The sequence below is a fragment of the Phascolarctos cinereus genome, unplaced genomic scaffold (assembly GCF_003287225.1).
Source record: "Phascolarctos cinereus isolate Bilbo 61053 unplaced genomic scaffold, phaCin_HiC Scaffold_1;HRSCAF=81, whole genome shotgun sequence".
Classification (NCBI taxonomy): domain Eukaryota; kingdom Metazoa; phylum Chordata; class Mammalia; order Diprotodontia; family Phascolarctidae; genus Phascolarctos; species Phascolarctos cinereus.
Genome location: NW_027555514.1, coordinates 271,108,924 through 271,134,657, shown reverse-complemented (window position 1 = coordinate 271,134,657; position 25,734 = coordinate 271,108,924). Strand labels below are relative to the sequence as shown.

Below are 25,734 nucleotides of genomic sequence, written 5' to 3'. Positions count from 1 at the left end.
ATGAAAAAGGAGGCTTCTTAAGGCCAGGACCATTCATCTTTGGCTTTTCTTTGTGTCCCCAGCAACTCATACGCTGCCTGACAAACAGAAAGGGCTTCAAAAATGCTGATCGAAGGGTAGCTAGATGGTGTACTGAATGGGGCACCAGCCCTGGATTCAGGAAGGCCTGAGTTTGAATCTGGCCTCAGACACTTGACACTTACTAGCTGTGTCACCTTGGGCAAGGTACTTCACCCCATTGCCTCACAAAAAAAAAAATAATAAAATGCTGATCACGTTGCCTTTTAATTCCCCTTTAGTCGTTGTTAAAGGTCTATTAAACCCAACTTTTCTAAAATTCTATTTGGTTTCTTAACTTTTTATTTATCTTTTTTGTTGGACTTGTCTAGGTCTGATAGGCAGATATTATGGTCTCAGTCCCTCCCCTTCTCTCCCCGCCCCCAACACCTTTCCAGAGCCCCTAAAGGTTTTTAGTATAAATTAAGAGAAGTCTTATTGCAGGGGTGTGGGAGGAATATGAAATCAAGTGGAGGAAAAGACAATCAAAGACACATGATCACCATTTAGCTCCTCTGAAGTGCTCAAATGTATTTACCTTTCTAGGGTTCGTTTCACGTTTGTCTTTCTTAGATTCTATCTTTTTATTAAGCTGGCTTCACAGTTCTCTATTCTGTTAAAAACCTACATTTCCTTGTGCAGGATTGCACTTAGCCTTTTCCTTTGGCCTTTTTTGCCCGTCATATTGCCATTTTCTTTTCCTGTACTGGAGTTATTACATCATTGTCTCATGTGATCCTGACTGAGGCTCCCCAGGACTTGAATGCTTTCCTTATGGATGTTTCTGGTGTTGTTTTTTTTTTTGCCTCTGACCTGGAAGGTTTGCATTTTGACTATAATATTCCTGAGTAATTTCAATTTTTTTTTTCAGGAGGTAGCCATGGATTCTTTCCATTTTCATTCCATTTTCTCCCTAGATTTAATCTTTGTGGACCATTTTCTTTTGTGATTTGTTGAAACATGGTGTGCAGATTTTTTTTGTCTGGTCCTGTTTTAGGAGGAGATTGATTCTATCTTCCCACGCTGCATTCCAGGCCAATTATTTTTTGACAGTAATGACTTGCTTCACGTGTTCCTCTCATTTTTTCAGTCTCTAACTCTGTTGCATTATTTTGTTGCTTCACTGAATCATCTGAGTTATATTAGCTCCATTTTATTTTTCAGGTTCCCTACGACTTGGCTAAGAGTTTCTCTTTCTGTTCCAAGCAGTCTCTTCTCCTCAGGGGCTCCCATTCCATTTCTTGTGGCCCCTCACAGCTGCGGAAGACTGACCACTCTTTTCTTTGAGGCTCTACCTACACTCACTGTGAAGAATTACAAGCTCTTTTCCGAACCTGTCTTGACTCAAAGGAGTTCTTCACAGTATCGGGAATTTTCTTCTGTTTCCCAATGTCTTTAGTCTCAATTCCTGAACTGGGACTTTGGTGCTGGGACCTCTGTCCCCTCCTGTAATCCAAGGTAGCCAGGCCTTGGTCTTGTCTCCGCAGCAGACTGGATGCTGCCGCCACGGTTGCAGAGAGAATGACTGACTCCCTGTGTTCTTCTGCAACTGGGCCACGGGAGAAGGAGCTGGCCGCAGAGCCGGGCTCAGGGCTCGTTCTCTGCCCCAATCCCTTGCCTGTGAATTGCTTTATCCCTGTTGTATCACCAATAGGCCTCAGGAGAAAACCAGGAGTTGTGCTGGCTTAAGGCCTCCAGGAGGGCCCTACCTCTGCATCTTTGGACGGGCACAGAGAAGGAGCCAACTTTTTCCTCGTTACGGCCCTAATGGGCCTCGACCAGATACTGAAATGGGGCTGTCGTCAAGCCTCTTGAGTGTACAGAGCCCACTGCCTTGGCCTCATCTTGTTCTCTCCGACTCCCTCCTGGGAGTCCGTTTCATCTGCTTCATCAGCTTGGATTTGCTGCTGGGTCCTGAGATCTTGCGGGCTTCAGGTCCCCTACCATCAGGCCTCCAGGCTTCCAGTTTTCTGGTGCTGTCCTGAAGGAGATGGAGGTGTGTTATGTGTTCCGGCTTCCTCTGGGGCTCTCTTTTACCTTTGCTGGGATGTTTCTCAGGGCAGCTGGGCACAGCTGGACTTTTCACTTTACCAGAAGTTCACTGAATTATTTGGAACGGATAATAGGTGTGTCTTCTTCACTTTAGGAAAATTCAGCATTTTAAAAATCTTTCTGAATTTCCTAAACTGGTCATTTAGCCAGTAATCACTGACATTACCAACTGACCTCTTTTACAAATGGATTCACTACAAAACTGAAAACAATGAAAGCTCACTTGGCTTATGCGTAAGTGGTTTTAAAGACAGACCATTCACTTAGGAGCCACTGTCAATCAAAGACTGACCATCACGTGGCATGCCTGAAATTATGATAAGTGCAAGAGAAAGAGAAAAGGGATTTTATTTCTAGAAATATGATATAATTACATAAACTTTGTATTTTTTTAGCTCCTTAACTATTCTGTGTATAGTACATGCTTAATATTAATTGAACTTGGAAATACACCCATGGCATAAAATGCAGGTAACTTGTGGCATAGTACATACAAGGCCAGGCCCTGGAGTCAGTCAGGAGGACCACGGTCCAGGGAGAATCTCCAACGTATTCTGTGACCTTGGACAATCTATGAAACCTCTCAGTGTCCCCAGGAAACTTGGTAAGACTGTCACTTGCACATCAGCATTTGTAGGGGAAATTTTCTCAGCCAGAGCTCCTAATTGCTCCAGATCAAAACAAAACACCTCAACTCCAAACAGGTAGCACACAGTACACTGTTTCTTATGTATACTGTGCTAACACTGCTCCAAAAATTTAGAGCTCTTTCCAAAAAAAAAAAAAAAAGAAAAGAAAACAGCAAGATTTAAGCCACTTAACCTCTGTAGCAAACCCCAAGCTCTTAATGCTATAAAAACGGAATTGAGAAGTCTACTGATTTACCTGTGGAAATAGAATCACAACCATGGTCAAAAAGTTCTCCTAACGGAGAACAGCTATTTGTTCTTCTGGCTTGCTTCCCATCAATGGCATCCAGTGATTGGTAGATGAAGAGGCCCAGGCCACATATTAGGAACATCCATAATGGTGCCTAAATACAAAGAGATTATAAAGCCCATTAATTTCAACTAATTAGTTTCTGGCTGAAAGCAATTCAAGCTCTACGTAGTCAATCCACACCTTTTCCTTTGGGTTGTGTTTTCCTACTGCAGTTCTATGCGACAATTAATTTGAAATCATTCAATACATTTTTAGGCAGGCCAAGTAATCAGAGCTTTAATCATAAATCTCTACTCTTTCCTAGAGGACGCCTCTGACACTGTCTCGCCATTCTTTTCTATGTTGAGGTTCACTAGTTGATTGTGTGCTCAGTAAGAAAAATTTGTGACCAGCTGGTATCCTCTAAGCATTAACTGTGTTAGGCTTTCTTTGCTTAAAAACAACCTAAACTTAATTTAAAACAACTTGAAATTTCCTCTGTTCCCAATAATCCTTTCACAGATAACTGTCCATCAGGGTCCGGAAGGCCCCACAGCACATGGAAACATGAAGAAGATCCTCCACTGCCCCTTGTTATCAGCTTATCTTAAATGAATGAGGAAATGCTGACATCTCATGCTCTCATTGCCCTCAGCCAATTTCTGAGTTGAAGGTTCCCAAAGTATAAAGTTGGAAGAGCAGGTGCCTGAACACCCTGCCTCCACTCCCTGTCCCCAATGGGACGTCATCTCCAACACGGAGATGGGGCTCTCTACTTACACCGAAGGGGAGCTTCCCGTCTGGAGGGAGCTGTCCGGATGCAGACTGGGAGGACATTCAGTACCTCTCTCTCATCTGCAGCCAGCTCTAAGTACCCTCTAGGCCTGCAGTGCTTCTTAAAACTGTGGGCACTGAAGGGGTCTTGAGGTGAAAAAGTCTAAGAAGCCCTGCTCTAGGGAATCCTTTTGAGGCAGGTGAGCTTGTGCATGGCCTTTCTTCCTTTCCGCTCTCTGGTGTGGCCCCTGGGTTACTACACAAACACTCACTTGGAGAGGCACATGCTCCCAAATGTAGGAATTGAAATAAGCAGGAGAAACTAATCAAGTCCCTTCGTTTTAAAACTCACACAAAGTTTTATGGAACTTCCTTAAGTGACTCAGACTCACACAAAGCCCCCGGTGCTCATACAGAACACATAAACTGTATCCATGCGATTACTTTTCAAAGAAAACAATTTAAGACTCAAACTACACTGCACAAAATCACCCACATCCACGGCCTCTGGCAAGGCATGCCCTGAAGAACGTGGGACATTCAGGCACGCCGATGCAGGTACACTGTCCACTACAGTGATAACAGCTGGCTTAAAGGTGGTCTACTAAAAGCCAGTAGGGGGTTCTTCTGGAAGTGCCTCGGACCACTTCATGAACTGGTCCATCTGAAGTCAGATGAGTCAAACTATCAGAAATTTCCCACAATGAGACATCAAAAAACAATATAACAAAATCAAAAGAATGAAAAATAGACGAAAATGTAAAATATCTCACTGGAAAAAAATTGATGTGGAAAACAGATTGAGGAGAGATAATTTAAGAACTATTGAAAGGCATGATTCAAAAAACAGCCTCGACATCACCTTTCAAGAAATTATCAAGGAAAACTGCCCTAGTATCCTAGGGCCAGAGGGCAAAATAAAAATGGAAAGAATCCACCCAACTCCTAAAAGAGATCCCAAAATGAAAACTTCCAGGAACATTATAGCCAAATTCCAGAGCTCCCAGGTCAAGAAGAAAATACTGCTAGGGGCCAGAAAGAAGCAATTCAAATATCATGAAGCCACAGTTGGGATAACACACAAGATTTGGCAGCTTCTACATTAAAGAACCAGAGGGCTTGGAATGATAATCCAGAGAGCAAAGGAGCTAGGATTACAACCAAGAATCACCTGCCCCGAGTACAAGCCTTCAGGGGACAAAATGGATATTCAATGAAATAGAGGGCTTTCAATCATTCCTGATGAATAAAAAATTTGACTGTCAAATACAAGACTCAAGAGAAGCATAAAAAGGAAAAAAACAAATCATAAGGGATTCAATAAGGTTAAACTATTTACATTCCTACAGAAGAAAAATGATATTTGTAACTCCTAAGAACGGTACAATTATTAAGGCAGTTAGAAGGAATATACACGGGAGGCATGGGTGTGAGTTGAATATGATGGGATGATATCTAAAAAAAATAAAATTGAGGGGCGAGAAAGAGGAATGGACTGGTAGAAAGGGAAAGGGAGAAGTAGAATGGAAGAAATTATCTCACATAAAAGAGGCACGAGAGCTTTTACAGTAGGGGGGAAGATGGTGGAGGTAGGAGGGGGAGCACTCCAACCTTACTCTCATCAGAACTGGCTCAAAGAGGGAATAACATACACGCTTAGTTGGGTATAAAAATCTATTGTACCTTACAAGAAAGTAAGAGGAAAAGGGGATAAAAGAAGGGATGGAGCTGATGAAAGGGAGGGCAGATTGGAGGAAGCAATAGTCAGAAGCAAAACACTTTGGAAGATGGACAAGGTGGAAAGAGAAGGGAAAGATAAATGGTGGAGGTGGGGTGGTAGTAGAAGGGAACAGGATGGAGGAAAATATACAGTAATCCTAACTGTGAAAAAAAAATTTACAGCAAGTTTTTTCTGATAAAGCCCTCACTTCTCAAATATATAGAGAACTGAGTCAAACTAAGGAGGTGAGGGAAATGAAAGCCATTCCCCAAACTGATAAAAGGCCAAAGGATATAACAGACAGTTTTTACATATAATTGGGAAATATAAAATATTAAATATTTTAAAAAGGTCCAACAACCAGAGTTTTCTCATAGTACTATAAAAATAACATTTAAAATGATTAATCTATGGTATTTACAAGACCTTGAAGTAACTCCCAAAGTTTCAAAGATTATGTTAAATGCATATAAAATTTTCATTTTAACTCCTGGAAAAATAATAATCTAGATACAGCATACATGATCATTCTCAAAAGCCAGATTAATCAGAAAAAAAGTTTTCCAGTTGAATATTCTGGTTAATTAGGAGTTCACTAAGAGAGAAACTATGATCTAACTTCCATATGGTAAACAAGAATTTCATTTTAAAATGATAGGATAGCGTAAATTAATGAATTCATAACTTCATTTGGGTTTATAAAAATTTACTGATACACAATAAAGAATAATTCTCCTTAATGTTTTTGTTTTTAGTAGGCAACATAAAAACAAATCTCTTGAGAGCAGAAGAAATCTGAAAATCCAAGACCATTTTGGGATGCCTTCTAAACACCAATATTCAATTTAGATCGATGCATTTTACAAGCCTGGCTGACAACCGTTAAAAAAATCAAATTTAGAGAAGTTCTGAAAACTGAGAAAGATTAACACAGGATATGGAGCTAGACTGAGAAATGCCCATGACTATGACAAAATGGGAAGACTTGAGAATTTTGTGTTTTAAAGCAATGTCTTTTGCAGTACGTATAAAAGTCCTGTTTACCTTTCTTGTAATTCATAACACTGTCACCAAATCTGTCAGACTTTGAGAATATACTCACTGCTCTATTTTGGACAACAAACAGAACAAATTCATACTTGGGTAAAATCCATGGTCTTAAAAGTGCTGGATCATTTGAGACAGACCTGTGATCACAGGGCGAGACTGCAATTACACCCTCAGAAGGGCTCGTAGGCTTTTAAAAAACGGATGACCTCCGTGCAGTGCCCTGCACCTCTCCCTGTCTTGGGGCTCCACTCAGTCCTTATCCTTCACAGCAGCTGTCTGCAGGACCCAACTGCTGCTGGAAACACAAAGCACGTCAGTGAAAGGCGTCTCACACCAGGTGCCCTGCCTGCCCGCTCAGTGAGCGCCCACAGCACATCACACCAGCTGCTAAGGCCGCCCACTCGGGACCAGCTCAAAAATGAGGCGCAGAGGGTCATCGAAACTGGCTCAAGGCCTCCTGCCAAGGCCTAAGGGAAAGTCTGTGATCATTCTAATTCCTGGTAGTCATGTGTCTAAATTAAAAAACAAAACAAACCCCACACCATAACTGCTACTAGTTGACAGAAAGATCAAAGAGTTAGTGGATCACTGGTACCAAAATCAATCCTTATTCCTTGATTCCATTCGATGACACCAGTGAAGTGACACCATTCAGAGGGGTCTAAGAGAAGCCTATCTTGACTCCTCCCTCTTACCTAATGACCCTGGCCTTCTCGTGGCCCCTGCATGGCTGTCCCCATGACTGGAAGGCTCTCCCTCCTCACCTGCACCTCCCAGCATCCTACAGGACTCAACTCTCCTTCTACAAGAAGCCATGGCTGGTGCGTCACCTCTGCTTCCCCCTCCCTGCTCCCTGGGGCTTTTCCTCCAGGATTATCCTCCATTTATACCCTATATATCTTGCATGTGCAATTTTTTGCATGTTGTCTAACCCAATAGAATGTGAGCTCCTTGAGGGCAGGGCCTTTTTTTTTTTTTGGCCTTTCCTTATATGCCCATCAATTAGCACAGGGCCTGGCACATAGTACGTACTTAAGAAATACTTGTTGACTGACCCCTCACCTGAAACCACTTTCTCTCCATCACGTCTAAGAAATAAATGAGGAGAGCTATCTCCTTAGGGCACTACAGAAACCTCGTATGGAGTTGTCTGTGGGGAGGGGAAGAGAAGAGCTAGGGTTGGAGTCAGAATGCCGGTTCTGGCGATCCGAGACAAGTCGTAGAGAGAACATCTGTCTTCAGGAATTCAAGAATGATGTGAGGTCCCACAAATGAATGTGCTGAATGTAACAATCAAAACACCATGGGGCTTCTGTATGGAACCAGGAAAAAATCACCCTGAAATTTATATGGAAAAACAAGTGGGCAAGAACGTCCAACGTCCCCTGGAAACGAAAAGCCAACGTCGGAAGCTTTGTGCTCCTAGACTATAAAGAGATCATGAAGGGGCTATCGGCAAAACAGATCAATAAATCATTAGGATTGGTTACATCCACCTGATACCCGGCCAAACAAATAAAAATGAGGCCTGACAAACCCCTCAGAAACAAAAACTGGGGAAAGATTCCTTATGGAACAAATACACTTGAGAAAAACTGGCAGTCTGGTAGGAAAGGGATTTGAATCCACATCTTACATCGTATATTTCAGTAAATTCCAGCTGAGTAAGACACAAACTTCAAAGAACTCTAGAAAACAGAAGAAAATGGATTCAAGTATTTATCTCAAGAATGAGGAAGGGAATTTTTCACCTCCACTCGACAAACAGAAGGCCTTACTGAACTCTAGTTAAATCTGCCTGATTATGTTAAAATAAAACAAGTCTGCACAAAATAAAAAGTCACCATGATAGCCACTATCTCTTCCTTCACCCGTGTTTTCACATGATGAGGTAACATTGATCATGGATGAGGCAGAACCTCAAGGCTGTTTTATTTTGAAGCTGGCAGCACATGGGATGGAACACTGGGCCTGGAGGCTGAAGAACCGAGGTCAAATCTAGCCTCAGATGCTTCCGTAGCTGTGCCACGCTGGCCAAGTCATGTCACCTCATTGCTCGCCACCCTCTGCCCTGTCTTCTCCAGCAGTTTGCTCCTCTCATCCCCCACTCTCTCTCTCTCACCATCTACAATCTCTCCTTCCTCACCTACAAGCATTCCCATGTTGCCCCCATCTTCCAAAAACCTTCCCCTTGGATCTGTCCAGCTCACAAGGGATCTCCCCATGTCTCCTCCCTTTTGCAAATAAACCTGAGAAGGACCATCTACAATAGTTTCCTCTCTCCCCATTCTCTTCTTAACTCTTTGCAGTCTGACTTCCAACCGAAGCTGCCCTCTCCCAAGCTTCCAGGGATCTCTCCATTGCTAAATTGAATGGTCTTTTCTTCCTCCTCTCAGCCTTGGACAACCTTGATCACCCTCTTCTCCTTGATATTAATCAATAACTCCTCTCTAGATATTAATGACCAAAATATCGGCATCTCCTCCTGGCTCTCCTCCTACCCATCAGACTCATCTAGGTCATGCCCACCAAAGCTGGTGTCCCCGAGGCTCTGTCCTGGTTCCGCTCCTCTTTTCCCTCTATGCCCTTTTGCTTGAGGATGTCATCAGCTCCTATGAATTTAAATGCAAAGCAATTCCCAGATCCAGTTGTCCAGCCCTACCCTCTCCTGACCTATAGTATCGCATCTTTTATTGCCTACTGGACATCTCAAACTGGATGTCCTGGAGACATCGTAAACTCAACACGTCCAAAACTCAACACGTGATCTTTTCCCGTAAGTCCCCTCTCTCCTCTTCCTAACTTTTCTCTTTCTGTGGAAGGCACCACCATCTTCCAAGTCCCCCAGGCTCCCAACCTAGGTGTTATCCCCTGTTCCTCACTCTCTCAGCTCCCAGATCCAATCTGTCACCAGGTCCTAGCAATTCCATCTTTGTAACATCTTTTGTACAGGCCCCCTTCTCACCTCTGTGATGCTTCCACCTCCCTGGTGCAGGCCCTCATCACCTCATGCTATGGAACCGGACAAAGGTGATGGAAGAATTTTTGGAAATCCTGAAGAATGGCGAACAATTTGCCATGGCCACGGCCACGGTCACGGTCACGGTCTTGCACAGTGGAAAAAAATGAACAGAGCCCCCGTCTCATAAGATCTCCTGACGTACTGTGCAAGCATTGAGAGGGACACCAGGTTAGGCATCATAGATCCTGACAAGCTCCAGCAGGAAGACTTCCAACACAGTATGCGTCAGCAAGGGCCAGAGGCTTAGGACCTGAAGGCACCAGAAGCTAACTTAGGTTTCACAAGAGAAGGACCTCCCTCTGACTCCTCTGAGAAAGCCAATGATTAATTTCTTTCTCCTCTCCAGCTCAGGAACCAGAAGTCAATGATAGAAGCTACAAGTTTCCAAGAAGGAGGATAATGTCAGGGAGAGGACAGTCACAAGCCAAACAAACGTCCTGATCTTGAAGGGAGGATCGAAAGCAAAGCAAAGAGCTGGAATCTAAGGGAGGTGCCTTAGATCACCCTTAGATAGCTAGGAAATGACTAAACACATTGTGACATAGGAATGAAAGGGAGTATGACTGGTTGGGAGAAACGATGAGATGACTTCAGAAAATCCCGGGTCACGTGAACTGACGCAGAATGAAGTGGGCAGAACCCAGAGAAGGTCAGTGCACAGAAAAGTAACTGCAAGACCGGAGAGCTGTGACCTAGACAAGGAGCAGCCACGTCTCCACAAGACCAATCAAGTTACAGGATGCACGGAGCCAGCTCCTGACAGAGAGGGGATGGCCCCGGGGCACAAACAGGCATCCGGGTCTGGGGGTCTGGACGTGGTCACTGCCTGGGTCTGTTTGGCTTAACTCTGCTTGTTACCTGGTGTTTTCCCCCCTTGCTTTCTCTTCGTTAACTGGACAGAGGCAGTTGGGAAGAAAGAGGAGTTAGTGAGAATGATGAAAAAGAAAAAAAAAGAGGCCCATTGTAACTTTTTAAAAAATGCACAGAAGTAAACAGAAATTTGAGAGGAAGCAGAGACACGCTGGAGAAAATGGAGATTGATGGTTTTGTACAGAATCCTCTTTTTGTGTCCTGCTGTGGGAACAGAATTGCTTTTCTGGTGTTTATATTCACAATTATTTTTTTTTAAACTCTACTGTGACACGTGGGGATGACACTTGGTTTCGAGGTGTGCGCTTCATTCATAGCTGTCCTCGTGGTGGAGAAGTTAACTCGACTACCAGGTTTTGCTGTGAATGAGAGCAGGAGTGGTGGGTGCTGGGATGTCACAGAGATCATCATAGAAGGCTGATGGGGGATGATGGAGTGGCTCAGATCCAGGGAGAAGGAGACAAGGGACAATAAGAGAAGACAGTTGGGGGGGGGGTCGTCAGCACAAGGATCTCTTAGGCACAAGGAATAACAGTAATACAATCTGGCCACAAATCAGGTTCACAAAGGGAGCCTCCTTGGTACACTCTGACTGAATACAAAGGCAGCATCCCTGCAAAGAAAGGTGGTCCTCCACGGGACCGTGATCCTGTGATCCATCCTCACATGCAGACCTGGGAGTGTCTGGGGCTGAATAAAAGGGATGGTGGGAGGGAAGAAGGGTACCTGAAAGTGCTGGGCTGAGGCAAAGAAGGCACGCGGACGCTAGGGCGTGTCCATGTGTCACAAGCAAGTATGTCCCAGGGTACATCCTGAATGGTGAAGACCCCTCTCCTGTGTTTGCTGCTGAACCCTTTTTCCAGGCCTCTGAGATTCCGATCCCTTCCAACTCTTGACCAAGTTGCCCATAACCGTGTCAATCCTACACCAAATATCTTGTGTCTGGTGCAATATTCTGCCCACATTCATTCACCTGCACTGATGACCTCCTATGCAAAGGCCCCATGGCTCCCCACCCCACCTCACATGGTGTATCACGTCCCAAACACGCTCATCACTTGTTAGTTATGAAAACACATGGGGCTCGGCAAAGCCTCCTCCCAGGCTCTTTTACAAACTAACAAGGGGCCTTGCAGGAGGACAAGCAGCTCAGAGGTCTCTGGAAGATAATCAGGGGCAGGTGTGCTGGGAAATGTTTAACAACCAGATCTCTAAAGAAATTTAGCCAAGACACATTTTTCAGTTTAATCTGAATGATTAACATTTTCTCCATCATTTTCCTAAATCTAGACACTCAACCAAACACATCCACCCCTGATCTGGAGACTGTGCAGATTTCTGAGGTGTAAATGCCCACACTAAAAATTTAACAACCAGCTCTTCTAGGAGCCACTTCTTGTACACCTTCTAGATAAAACTATACGAACAACCCTGTTCAATGGCCTTCTGATAAAAAACAACAACAATCCTGGCACAAAGCAGGGGCATGAGTGCGCACCCCTGGAATAGAGAACAGACATAAAGGGTCCAAGGTGAAGGATCCTCACTGGATGGTGGGGGACTCAGTTTGCTCTACACTTCCTCAACAGATTTAACTAGAAAACTGACCATCTTGCTACTACCTGGATGGGCCAGGTGAGGAAGGTAGCTGGGATGGACAACTCAACTCCCCCATGGGCTCTGCTAAGAGCAGACAGTCAGCAGAAGAACGAGCTTGAGGGGCTGTAATAGCAGATTCTCACAATAGCCCTGTGAGCTTTTATAATCCTCATTTTGCAGAAGGCTTCAAGAAATTAATTAGCATGCCCCTGGTCGCACAGCTCATAAGTATCTGAGCTGGACTGGAACCTAGGTCTTCCCGATTCCAATTCCAAAGAAAACAAATTTCAAATTATTAATATCTAAAGATGGATTTATCAATCAGTCGTTAACTGTAATGATGATACAGCTTTATCGTACTTTTCAGCTGCCCCCCTTCAAAAGAGGCTGTTTTTCAGGCAGGGCTAAGACAGGACTTACCCAGGACCTGCCGTGTGGGATTCATACACCTTCTCTGTGCTCACAAAATGTAACAGGCCTCGCCCACCTTCCCAGAAAGAAACCCTCAGGTTAATTCACACCGTTTGTAAAGCATGGAAAGCCTTAAGAAACATTAGCCAGTAGATTCTGAACGTGATAGGGATTCCCCTCATCCTTTCATTCCAAACCAATGAGGACAGGAGGGGAAAGGGAAGGAATCTCTTCTCCCTTAGGAGAGGGACAGACAGGGTGTGCACAAGAACAGCTCTCAGATGTCTAAGAAATCATGGGCTAAGGAAAAATGTTATATCCCTTTCACACATTTGTTATCTTTCTCTGTCATGTGATCTTCTCAAAGAACACGTCTTCCACTGAAAAAACTACCTACCCCATGTACCCATGCACACCTCTCTCCTGATACCTGTCTGTCTGTGGCTTTACAGCACGGATAGAGGCTGATGGGGGGGGGGGATGATGGGCTCCAATCCCCCCTGTCCCTTACTGGCCATAACCCTCTCAGAATGGTCAGTACATAACGGCTGCCTGTCTGCATCAGCAGATGGAGTTTCCTCACCCACGAGTTCCCTACAGGAGGGAAATTTATAGGTCCACCCACCCTCCGTCTCCTGAAAAAATCCTACCCTACAAATTAATGGAGACTCAATAAATGTTTTCAAATAACTAAATTCCGCTTAAACTCATTAAGCTGACCCTGTAAGAAGCAGGGTTACACTAGGATGCTTAAGACGATTTATTTTTGTATTTTTAAAGTAATCCTTTGCTCTTAGAAGTCTTCAGAAATAAATCAGCCGCAGCCGCCTGATCACACTAAAAGATGGATGGCAGGTGGCGATGACCACACCAGGTGACAAGAATGAGGAACTTAAACAGACAAGGCGCTTCGTTAACACAGGGCGCAGAGAACTCGCACAGACAGGCGAATGGAGGAGCAGGCTCAGCCGATGGGCACTCAGCTCACTGACTGGTTCGTTCAAAAAGCAGTTATTATCAAGTGCCCACTAAGTATCAGGCCCTCTGCTGTACTTCGGAGAAAAGATAAAAATGAAACCAGCCTCGCCCTTGGGAAGTTTAAACTCTACTGCGTGTAACACTACAGGGCAGAAAAGGCAAACCCCATAGGAAGTGGTTTGCTATTATCCCAAAACTTACGAGAGAAAACTCCCCAAGTCTGTACAGAAAGGACTCCCAAGCCGACTCCAGAAAACAGAACCGGGTGGAATGGCCAAACTGCTAGCATGAGGCATAATCACTTAATATTCAAAGCAAAGCTTGCAAAGTCACTTGACCTACATGTCTGTCTGCACTGCCCTAAAATGGTGATTCAATACAACTACAGCTCAGAGCAAAGCGCAGTCGAGGGTTTCCAAGACGAGGTCTGAACAGCCCCAACCTCTGCTCTCCCCATCTGAGGGATCCAGCTAAATGAGCAGGAAGGGGTGCGTTCCCAGCATCCGCCACTAACGCTCTCTTCACCCCCCAATGGAAAAGAAGCTACAATTTGGGATTACTCAATGAGGGCAAAGAAAGCACTTTGCTTCATCCCTTTCCCACTGACAAAGGGAGCTGAGCGGCTCCTATCTCTACACAAAATCCAGGACTTACTGGCTTTCTGTGTGGACACAAAGACAGCTTTGCAGCCCTGGGTGTGCAAGCCGAGATATTCCAGGCTGAGTAAACAATCTCTCCAACCTACACGGGACTGAGAGCTATTATTCTGATCTCAGATAAGTCAAATTCAGGACAGCCTTTCTTGGTAGTGAAAGGCCACTGCCTGGAATGAGCCTCAGTTCTACCCCTTGGTTCTGAAATGGAAAGAGCACAATTTGGCCTCAGGGGCTCTGGGTTCGAATTCCAGCTCTCGTACCCCTCCCTGGTGACCTCAAACAACCTGTCTTATTCCTGGGCATCAGAGGCTTCATCCATAAAACCACACAGCAGGACGAGACGCCTGTGAGGCCCCTTTCTCTTCCCCATCCTAGGACTGCCTGAGTGCTTGACGCGGTCAGTCCTTCCCCAGGTCTCTCCATGAGGGCCCAGGACAAGTAGACAAGCTGGGGGGGAGGCAGGGTTCCACTTTTTGCGTTCCTCCTCTCCCAGAACTACCCCAGATGCTGCCGAAGGAGGAAGCTAGAACCGTGCTAGGCCTGCACTGCATGGCAGCTGAACCAGAGCTAACGATGGCACTTCCTCAGAGGAGTGGCGCTCCCCGGACCCTTCCAGCACTCCCAGGACTGTGCCTTCTCCTCAACCTCGAGGGCATCGGTCAGAGTACAGCAACACAAGTGATTTTACCGTGAACAGATCACCCTTGTCTCAGGTCTACGTTGACCTACAAGTCAGTTCATTTCTGAAAGTTACCCCCTATGCCCCCCAGCCGGTCTCTGGCCCACCCTCTAAGTTACAGGGTCTAGGATGGGTCAACAGCTGGGCCACACGGCAGGCCTGTCCAGCCTCAACCATGACCACCCCCATTCTCTAGGGATCACCCGAGATGTCATGGGGTGACCACAAGCTTTCTGAGAGGAGGGGCTGCAGTGGCGGGGGCCGGCTTCTCTGACCCTCCTCGTGCCCCGGTGCTTGGCCAAAGTGCCCAGCACATAAGGAACGCTCGCTGGCCGACCCAGCAGAACATCAGGTAAATCCTAGATGCGGTCGCCTGGTCTCAATGAACCCCTCCGATGAATCAGCTCATTCTACAACTGGGTGCCCACCATGTGTCAAACACTCTGCCAGGCCCTAGGGATGGAGACAGAAATGAACTTGTCCTGTCCTCAGGGGGCTTCCATTCAGCACTGACTGAGCGCTCACTAAGCAAGCACAGGGCAAAGAAAACTCATGAAACCCTCCCTGAGGGGGCGGAGCCAAGATGGCAGGGTGAAAGCAGTGACTCGCTTGAGCTCTCCCCCAAAACCCTCCAAATACCCATAAAAAATGGTTCTAAACGAATTCTGAAGCAGCAGAACCCACAAAAAGACAGAGTGAAACCAATTTCCAGCCTAAGACAACCTGGATGATTGATCACAAAGATGTATCGCGCCGGGCTGGGAGAGCAGCGCAGCGTGGGCGTGCAGGCTGCAGCAAACCTGGAGCAGGCCTCAGAGGACTGAATCACGAGCAGCTGTGGCAGTTTCCAGACTCCTCAATCCACCAATGCCAAAGACAACTTAGGTCAGTGGGAAAAGTCTGTTTCTGTCGGTGCTGAGACAGGAAGGCGGGCTTTCAGCTCCATTCCCCAAGAGCGTGGCCCTGGGGGGGTGGGGCAGCTGCTTCCTGAGCTTCCGGCCCACAGACTGGGGGGGCATCCAGTGGCTGATCAGAGAGGGATCGCAGGGATCTCTTTGCCAGTGCTGAGGCAGGAATCTCTTGCTTTGCCCGTGTGGATCTGGGTCACAGTTCTGGCAGCGGTGCTGGGGTGAGGAGGAGCGCTGGCGTGGAGCTTGTAGTGGCTGTGGAGAGGACCCCTCCTCACAGTTACAGGACAGAAAGGAATACTTGTGGTCACAGGACAGGAAAGGAGTAAACACCTCGCCCCTTATCATGCCACCTTGGAAGAACTGAAAATTTACAGGTCCCTACAAGTATCTCTCAAAACAGCTACACAAACCCCTGAAGCTTGGGACAGTACACTCTCCACGTTGGAAGCACACTCTTACCTTAACAAAGAGTTTAAAACTCAAGTAATTGGCGGGATCATGAGCAAGCGCAAAAAGAGTCAGACTATATTATCTTACTTTGGTGAAAGAAGATCAAAATATACAACCAGAAGAAGACAACAAAGTCAAAGCTCCTACATCCAAAGCCTCCAAGAAAAATATGAATCAGTCCCAGGCCTTGGAAGAGCTCAAAAGGGATTTGAGAAGCAAGTAAGGGAAGTAGAGGAAAAACTGGGAAGAGAAATGAGAGTGATGCAAGAAAATCATGAAAAACAAGTCAACAGCTTGCTAAAGGAGACCCAAAAAAATACTGAAGAAAATAACACCTTAAAAAATAGCCTAACCCAAATGGCAAAAGAGGTCCAAAAAGCCAATGAGGAGAAAAATGCCCTAAAAAGAAAAATTGGCCAAATGGAAAAGGAAGTCCAAAAGATTACTGAAGAAAATACTTCCTTAAAAATTAGAATAGAGCAATTGGAAGCTAGTGACTTTATGAGAAATCAAGACACTGTAAAACAAATCCAAAAGAATGAAAAATTAGAAAACAATGTGAAATATCTCATTGGAAAAACAACTGACCTGGAAAATAGATCCAGGAGAGAGAATTTAAAAATTATTGGACTATCTGAAAGCCATGATCAAAAAAAGAGCCTAGACATCATCTTTCAAGAAATTATCAAGGAAAACTGCCCTGATATAGAACCAGAGGGCAAAATAGAAATTGAAAGAATCCACAGATCTCCTCCTGAAAGAGATCCCCAAAGGAAAACTCCTAGGAATATTGTAGCCAAATTCCAGAGTTCCCAGGTCAAGGAGAAAATATTACAAGCTGCCAGAAGGAAACAATTCAAGTACTGTGGAAACACAATCAGGATAACACAAGATTTAGCAGCTTCTACATTAAAGGAAGCAGGGCATGGAATATAATATTCCAGAGGGCAAAGGAGATAGGATTACAACCAAGAATCACCTACCCAGCAAAACTGAGTATAATCCTTCAGGGGAAAAAATGGTCATTCAGTGAAATAGAGGACTTTCAAGCATTCTTGATGAAAAGACCAGAGCTGAATAGAAAATTTGACTTTCAAATACAGGACTCAAGTGGAACATGAAGAGGTAAACAGGAAAGAGAAATCATAAGAGACTTATTAAGATTGAACTGTTTACATTCCTGCATGGAAAGATGATATTTGTAACTCATGAGACCTTTGTCAGTATTAGGGTAGTTGGAGGAAAAAAATTATATGTACGTATATGTAGATAGATAGACAGAGGGCACAAGGTGAGCTGAAGATTAAGGGGTCATATCTGGAGAATAAAATTAAGGGATGAGAGAGGATTATACTCGGAGAAGAAAGGGAGAGGCAGAATGGGGTAAATTATCTCAAAAAAAAACCAAACAAACCAGAAAAGAAAAGTCTCTTACAGTGGAGGGGAAATGGGGGAAGGTGAGAGGGAATGAGTGAATCTTATTCTCACAGGATTTGGCTTAAGGAGGGAATAACATACACATTCAATTGGGTATGGAAATCTGTCTTACCCTACAGGAAAATAGGGGGAGAAGGGGACAAGAGAGCAGGGGGGTGACAGAGAGGAGGGCAGATCGGGAAAGAGGGTAATCAGAAGCAAATACTTCTGAGGAGGGACAGGGTCAAAAGAAAGAATAGAATAGAATGGGAGGGCAGGATAGGATTAAGGGAAATAGAGTTAGTTTTTCACAACATGTCTACTGTGGAAGTGTTTTGCATAACTGCACATGTACAACCTATATTGAGTTGCTTGCCTTTTCAATGAGGGTGGGTGGGGAGGGAGGAAGCGAGAAAATTTGAAACCTAAAGTTTTAAAAACATATGTTTAAAAAAAAATGTTTTCACATGCTACTGGGAAATAAGAAATACAGGAAATGGGGTAGAGAAGTCTATCCTGCCCTACAGGAAAATAGAAGGGGAAGGGGATAAGAGAAAGGGAGAGAGATAGAAGAAAGGACAGACAAGGGGAAGGGATATTCAGAATGCATGCCATCTTGGGGTGGGGGGAGGGGGGAGATGGGGAAAATTTGGAATTCAAAAACTTGTGGGAGCAAATGTTGAGAACTAAAAATAAATAAATTCATATTTAAAAAAAAAGAAAAAATCCTCCCTGACCTCAGGGAGTTTCCATTCTACCAGGGAAAAAGCCAAGTTCAGGGAGCAGGAGGTCATTTCTAGGGTGGTCTCGGGCAGCTCAAGTCCCTGGAGGAGGACAGGACATGGGAAAGCCACTCTGCAGCAAAGCCCATGTGGCAACAGGCCCTGCCACCTGGCTGCACCTCAGACTAAGTCCACAATGACCAGCACTTATTAAGCATCTACTGTATACCAGGGACTGTGGCCCCTACCCTCAGGGAGCTCAGAGCCTGAAGGGCAAACAACAGGATAAACTGGATGCCTCCTCAGAAGGAAGGCACCAGGGTGAGGCTGGGGCTGGAGTGGGCAGGGTTAAAGGGCAAGCATTATGGGAGGCTCTGGAGCCTTCTGTGACCAGGGAAAGAAGAAACCTTCCTGGGGGTCAGGGGTAACCAGGTGTAGCCCTCTCGGCTCTGGGGAGAGGGAAGGGAGCTTCAGAAAGGAAAAATTCTGCCCGTCCTTGATTTGTGACTTAAATGCCCTGGCCTGTATCAATTCACAAAGCTGAACACGTGGCGAAGTTTAACTCCCAAGACCACGCACCCTCAAAGCACCAGGGGAGATCGAGCGACATATTTCACCTCTTTTTGTCAAACAGCTCCTCCACCACAACACACCCCGAAAAGCTAATTTTACTCATTCCTTTTACAACTACTCTTCAAAAGCCAAGCTGCCAAAGTAAATCTCACTAACTGAACCGGTCAGAAACACCCAGATCACGAGCATTGAATCATGAAACTCCCCCCTCGTACTGCATTGTAAACCAGATATCCCGAAAACTCTTTTCAGATAATAAACGATGTTAAGACAACAAGGGGATGGACTTCTCTGCAGGTGGGTTCACACTGTCTCAGCCATGCCAGAGGGGATGCCCAAAGTAGAGGCCAACAGCTATGTCAATACATACCAAGGGGACGTCGTGTAAGTGGGGTCAGGGCAACCAGAGGGGAGGAATTTGGGGAGGGGGTAGGACCTCAGGCCCTCACCTTTTTTTCCCTGAAGCACCAAGAAGGGGTGTGTGTGTGTGTGTTTTTCGAGAAGCTATATTTAAGAAGAAATCTTGACAGGTACCAGGAATGCAAGACTTTCCGTAACTACAAGCAACAAACAGGGTTCTGAAAGTGGTCAAAGGGCATCGCTCGGGTCTTGGCCAACGGGGCTGGACACAAAGTCAATATTTAAAGGTGGCGGCTGGCAGAGGGGAGAGAGGATGGCTCTGCCCCTTCCCAGGCCAGGGAGACCTTGGTCCCGGCTTGACTCTCAGTGTGCCTCAGTTTCCTTACCCATAAAATGAGGGGGGGAGGGCTAAATGAGCTCCAAGGGGCCTTCTAGCTTTCAAGTCTACAGTAAAAGCAGGTACTGCACAGAAGGAGGGAGATGAGGAGGCTCTGCAATCCTTTACTGGCTGAGCGACCAAGGCCTTTCCATGGGCCTCACCTGTAAGATAAGAGGGCTGGGCTAAACCATCTCAGCTCCTTCCGCAATAAAGACACTCACAAAACAGCCCTCACCTTGGTGCTGCAGAGAGCACACTCTGGCTTTGCCCCTTACTACCTGTGAGACTTTGGGGCCAGTCACTTGACCCTGTCCCCAAGCCTCAGTTTCTCCATTTGTAAACTGAGAGGAGGAACTTCAAGGCCTCTTCGAGTTCTAAATCTATGCCCGGCTGTGATTGGGTCACAAATCACCTCATCTCTTGGCCTCAGTTTCCTCATCTGTAAACTTAAAGGGGGTGTGGTGGACTAGAGGGCCTTTCTGGTGTCTTGAATCCTTCTGGCTCTGTCTACATTTTTGGTCCCATGAGTGCTAAGAGAAGTGTCTTCCTTAGGTCTACTTTGTGAGGGGCTCAAGGGCCTGGGGAGAGAAAGGGGCAGGGGGTGCTGGGAGGGCCCCCTGGGGGGCAGTTCCAGGGGCTCATTAGAGCTATAGGTCGATGGGACCCCAGGAGAGGAAGTGACAGAGTAATTAAAACGTTAAGAGCAGTGGGGGGTGGGCCCGAGTTCCAGGGGAAGACACAGGGGGCTCCGGTGGGCAAGTGAAAAGAAGGGCTTCGGAAGGGAGGGTCTCTTAGGTGGGGTGCAGAGGGCTGGGAGTGTGTCTATGGAGTGGAGGATGCAGGTGTGGGTCTCTGGAGGAGGGGGCACCGGAGAGAAAGAGAAGGAAGGGAGGGAGGGTGAATGAGTGTGTGCCTGCCTGCGGGGGGGGGCCCTCCTCACCTCCTCAGTGAACCAAAGGATTGGGGTCCGCACTAGGCGTCCCTGCGGGGGCGCGCTCGGCGGGAGGAGGGTCTGCACTGGGTGTCCTCGCGGGGGGCGGTGCATCTGCACTGGGCGTCCCCGCGGCTGGGGGCGCGCTCGGACGGAGGGGGGAAGATCTATTACTGGGCGTCCCCGCGGCGGGGGGCGCGCTCGGCCGGGGGGGGTCTGCACTGGGCGTCCCCGCGGCGGGGGTGCGCTCGGACGGAGGGGGGAAGGTCTATTACTGGGTGTCCCCGAGGCGGGGGGGGGGTCTATACTGGGCGTCCCCGCGGCGGGGGGAGGGGTCTGCACTGGGCGTCCCCGCGGCGGGGGGCGGCGCGCGCCCTCCTCACCTCCTCCGTGACCGTGGGGCAGTAGAAGATGAGCAGCAGCGTGCTGAGCACGTTCACCAGCAGCCCGCTCAGGGTGATGGCGTTGGGCGCCAGCCAGAGCGGGACGCGCTCCACCAGCCAGCGCCAGAAGGGCTGCAGCAGCGGCTCGAGCAGCGACGTGCCGGCCGCCGAGTAGCGGTGCTCCTCCAGCCGCCGCAGCTGCGCGGGGCTCAGCGGGGCCGACAGCGCCCACAGCGCCCACGAGCCCGGGCCGCAGTCCGCCGGGGCCGCCGGGAAGCCGCCCGAGCCCGGGCCGCCCTGCCCGCCGTGCCCGCCGCCCGCTTCCGAAGCCGCCATGGCCGCCGCAGCCCCCGCCGCCTCCGAGCGAGCTCAGGACGGACGGAGGAAGGGACGGCGGGAGGCGGGCGCCGACGGAGGGGTGGGGCCCTAGGGGCGGGGCCGTTAGTTGTCTCACGCGAGGGGGAAGGGCTCCGCGGGCGCATGCGCACTGCGCTCACGCGCCTGGCTCGCTGCAGCCCTGGGACCGGGCTCGCGCGCGCCTGCGCACTAGCCTCGAGAGGCCTTCCCTGGGGAGCGCCCCTGGGCTTGGGTACCCGAGCAGAGGCCCCGCCCCCAGGCGAGGTGCGAAAAGCCCCGGAAGGGAAACTGAGGCCCTTGATGGATGGGTCATGGTTTAATCTGTCTCACATTAAATAGGAGCATAGCCCGAGAGCAGGAAGGCACCCCAGAGGTCCAACCCCCCATTTGACAGCTAGGGAAACTGAGGCCCAGGGTGGTCATGTGTCCCATGTAATAATTTAATTTGACCTACATTACAGAGCATCATAGATAAAGGCCACCTAGTCCAGGCTCCTCATTTTACAAGTGAGGAGAGGGAGGCCCTGAGAAGTCCCACGATGAGGGGCTAGGTCTGCAAGGGGACCCTCTGGTCCTTTAGTCCAACTGTAGACCTGCCAGCTGGAATCACCTCTGCAATCCCAGCTCTGCTTGTGCCATCTGGGGTTGGTCACTTCTCTGGGCCTCAGTTTTCTCATCTGTAAAATGAGAGGGTTGGTCTAGAGATGACCTTTAAGAGTCCCTCCAGCCCAAGGTCAACGATCCTTTAAAAAGTGGGTTTTTTGGCCTCTAGTAAAGCTCAATACTGGGTTCTCTGATTGCTCGGAAGTTTTTCCTTACACCGAGCTGAGATCTGCCTCCCTGCAGGTGGTTCTGAAGCCCTGGCACTGATACTTATGATTCCTGGCTGGAAGGCCTGGCATCCTCTGTGGCACTTAACACAGAGCCTGGCACATCGTAGGCGCTCAGTGAATGTTTGTCGGTGGGTTGCTTGGCTTGACTTTGTCTGAGGAGATGGTTAAGAGCTGAGATTTAGGCCTGGAAAGGAACCCTAGAGACCATCTGGTCCCAGTCCATTTTACAGAGAAGCACACAGAGACTTAAGTGATTTGTCCAGTGATTCATAGACAGCAAGAGACAGGGCCCTAAGTCAAGGCCATTGTTCACATAAGCACACGTGTGCGCTTCATCCTTGTGATAGCCCCCAGCCCCCACGGGAGGACACAGAAAAGCTTGACTGGCCGCTCTCAGCACTAAACAAAAAGAGGGTGCCATGTTTTAGCTCTTAAGAAAGGCCTCCATAGGGACCCTCATTCCTCCCTCCTCACTCCGGGAATACAGGGAGCCCTGGTCTGTGGGGTCATGGAAGGTGGGGTAGGCAGTGTCGCGGAGAGGGAGGACATTGGCTGTGCTGGAAACCAGAAAGTCTGGGGCCAGGCCGCACTTGAGGACCTAGAGGACCAAATGTAGCCTTGAGGCTGCAGGTTCCCCACCTCTGGCCCTGGGCTCTTCCTAGTTCTACTGCAGACAAGGTCAAGTTCTCAGGGCCTCTGTTATGAAAGGAGCAGGCTGATTTCTGATCTCTCTGTCTCTCTGTCTCTGTGTCTCTGTCTCTCTGTGTGTCTTTCTTTTTCTCTCTCTGTCTCTGTCTGTCTCTCATCAGAAAGCCTGTGATTCTCTGGATTATGATCCTCTCTGTCTCTCTGTTTCTGTCTCTCTGTCTCTCTCCTCAAAAAGCCTGTGCTTCTCTGGATTGTGATTCTCTGTCTCTCTCTTTGTCTGTCTCTCTGTTTCTGTCTCTGTCTGTCTCTCTGTCTCTCTCTTTGTCTGTCTCTCTGTTTCTGTCTCTGTCTGTCTCTCTTTCTCTCTCTCTATCTCTCTCCTCAAAAAGCCTGTGATTCTCTGGATTGTGATCCTCTCTCCACTTCTCCACCCCTCGATCCCCACACGCCACGGGCACACTGGCCCAGATACCCTCCAGGGCCCCATACCTAACAATGGAAGTGCTGAGTAGGAGGATTCTGTCACAGACCTTCTCTGTTGCACAGCCTGAAATGAGGAGGCCCGCCTGCTTACCAATCTGGCTCTCCACCCCAGGGGGACTGGTGGGCAGTCAGTCTTCCAGGGTGGAGAGAAAGCTCAGAAGCTGCAAAGGAGGGGCTGCCTGTGATGCAGGGGGAAGGCAAGGCTTCCCAGGGCCGCCGGTACATGCATCTCTATCCCGTGGTGTCTCTGGTGGGAGACGCTGATGAGGGCTTCTGAAAGTCGCTCCTGGCCAGGTGGTAGGATGCTGGGAACTGGAAACCCAGTGCTGAAGTTCACAGTTCCTGTCTGACTGGGAGCTGTTCTCGTGTGACTCTTCACGCACTCTCAAGCTCTTCTCCAGCCATTCCTTCCTCCACGTTCCCAAAATGTCACACTTTCTCATAGAGCTGAATCAGGCACAACAGTAATGCATTAAGAAAGGAAGTCCCCGAAGGCCTAACCCTTCTTGGGGGCTGAAAAAAATTGGGAATTAAAAATCTAGAATCCATTGACTACGTATTTTAAAAAATGCAGTTGTATTTTCAGCTCTGAATTCTCTCCCTCCCTCCTCCCCTTGCTGAGAAGGTAAGAAAAACAAAACCTATTACAAAAATGTGTGGTTATGCGAAACAAATTCCTGCATTAGTGTCTAAAATGAGAAGGAAGGAGAGAAGGAAGGAAGGAAAAGAGGGAAGGAGGGGAGAGAAAGGAAGGAGAAAGAAAGAAGGGAGGGAAGGAGGCAGAAAGAAAGAAAAGAAAAAGGAAGAAGAGGGAGGGAGGGAAAGAGCAAGGAAGGAAAGGAAAGAGAAAGGGAGAGAGGGAAGGAAAAAGAGAGAGGAGAAAGAAAGAAAGAAAAAAGGGAGGGAGGGAGGGAGGGAAGAAGGAAGAAAGAAAGAGAGAAAGAGAATCTGCTTCAAGCAGCACTGAGTCGGTCAGTTCTCTGGAGGTGGATATCATGTTTTCTCCCAGGTCCTTTGGAACTGACCAGTCATTGTGTTGATCAGAATTCCTAGGTCTTCCAGAGTTGAGTGTCTTTGCAATTTTGTTACTGTTCTGAGTGGTTCTGGTTCTTCCCCCTTCACTCTATTATCAGTTCATACACATCTTCCAGAATTTTCTGGAGCCTTCCTTTTCCTCCCATTCCTTGTTCAGCCACCCGCAGATCAGGGGCACCCCCTCACTTTCTAGTCCTTTGCCACCACAAAAGAGCTGCGGTAAGTATTTTTGTACAAATGGGTCCTTTTCTACTTTGATCTTTCGAGGTTACAGCCTTAGGGATGGTGTTGCTGGATCAAGGGCTATGCACAGTTTAATAGCTCTGTGGACATAGCTCCCAATTGCTCTCCAATTTGGATTGCTCCAAATTACAGCTTTCTCTGCTAACAGTGCACCAAAGTGCCTGTTTTCCCATAGTCCCTTCAGCATTTGATCTAATAGTTTACAATCTATTAGAGTGTTAATTATTCTTCAAGACAGGTTAACAACGTGACCAGAGAGCTTGCAAAGAGATTTATAATACCGTAGACCTGGACTGCGTCTAGTCCAGCTTCGTCACTTTACAGATGGGGAAACTGAGGCCTAGGAAGTTCAGTGACTTGCCTGAGGTCAAACGGTAAGAAATAGGTGGTATAAACCAGTATTATTTAACACCGTATAGTTAGGATAATAGAATCGTAGATCAAGAGCTTGGAAGGGACCTTAGAGGCCATCTAATGCAATTCTGTCAGATGGGGAAACTGAGGCCCAGGGAGGTTACGTGACTTGTCCAAGGTCATACAGGTAAATACCAGAGATAGGATTTGAACCTAGTATCTCTGACTTCAGCATCAGTATTCTCCATTGTGGTATGAATTTTTAAAAAAATTTTGTTTATATTTTTGTCATATAAAGTTCCCAGGATAAAGTCAAGCTTTCGTGGTCTGGGGACTCCTCCCCGAATCAATCATTTTACACGATTGAAGATCCTTAATCATGATTTCTCTTTTCTCTTCCAGAGGGAAGACCTGAGAGGTGGGGGGCGAGGTGCAAATTAGAACCGCAGCTCTGAGCCAAGGGGATGGCAAATATACTTTTCAATCTGTTTTTGAGAAAGTAATTCCGCTGTTTTAAAGAAAACAGATTGTCAGAGATTCAACTCCTAATCCAATAACTTGCATGCAGAGCTCTGCAACTGCTTGCTCTTTATCTTCCCAAGATGACGGAAGTGGGGATGGGGGCTGGACTCATCGGCCTCTAAGGCCCCTTCCATCTCTAAAGCTATGATGTTATGAGCTTTGTACGAGCTGCACCTACCGGCTGTGTGGTCCTGGACAAGTCACTTAACCACTCCACGAAGCTGTTGATCTGTATTGTTGGAGCTTCCTCATCTGGAAGGTCCCTGAGCCACAGCTCCAGTCTCTGTTCCCAGATGATTAGGTTTAACAAGGTCAGTAACAAAAGTGCCCTAGTCCCCTTTTTGT

The 25,734-nt window shown here is 47.3% G+C and overlaps 1 protein-coding gene across 3 annotated transcripts in view; it reads right to left on the bottom strand.

Moving 5' to 3' along the window:
• Positions 1–21,289, bottom strand: part of CHPT1 (choline phosphotransferase 1) — a 34,582-nt gene extending 13,293 nt beyond the window's left edge. The window contains exons 1-2 of one of the 3 annotated variants that reach the window (XR_002323633.2): positions 20,915–21,289; positions 2,995–3,142 (exon numbers count right to left, since the gene is read on the bottom strand). Coding sequence is in view for 2 of the 3 variants with exons in the window: in XM_020982339.2 (XP_020837998.1) it covers positions 2,995–3,142; positions 20,915–21,250 (484 nt within the window). In the remaining variant the exon portion in view is untranslated. The remainder of the gene's footprint in view (positions 1–2,994; positions 3,143–20,914) is intronic. The other 2 variants (XM_020982339.2, XM_020982338.2) reach the window with 2 other exon arrangements.
• Between the last annotated feature and the right edge of the window lie 4,445 nt (positions 21,290–25,734).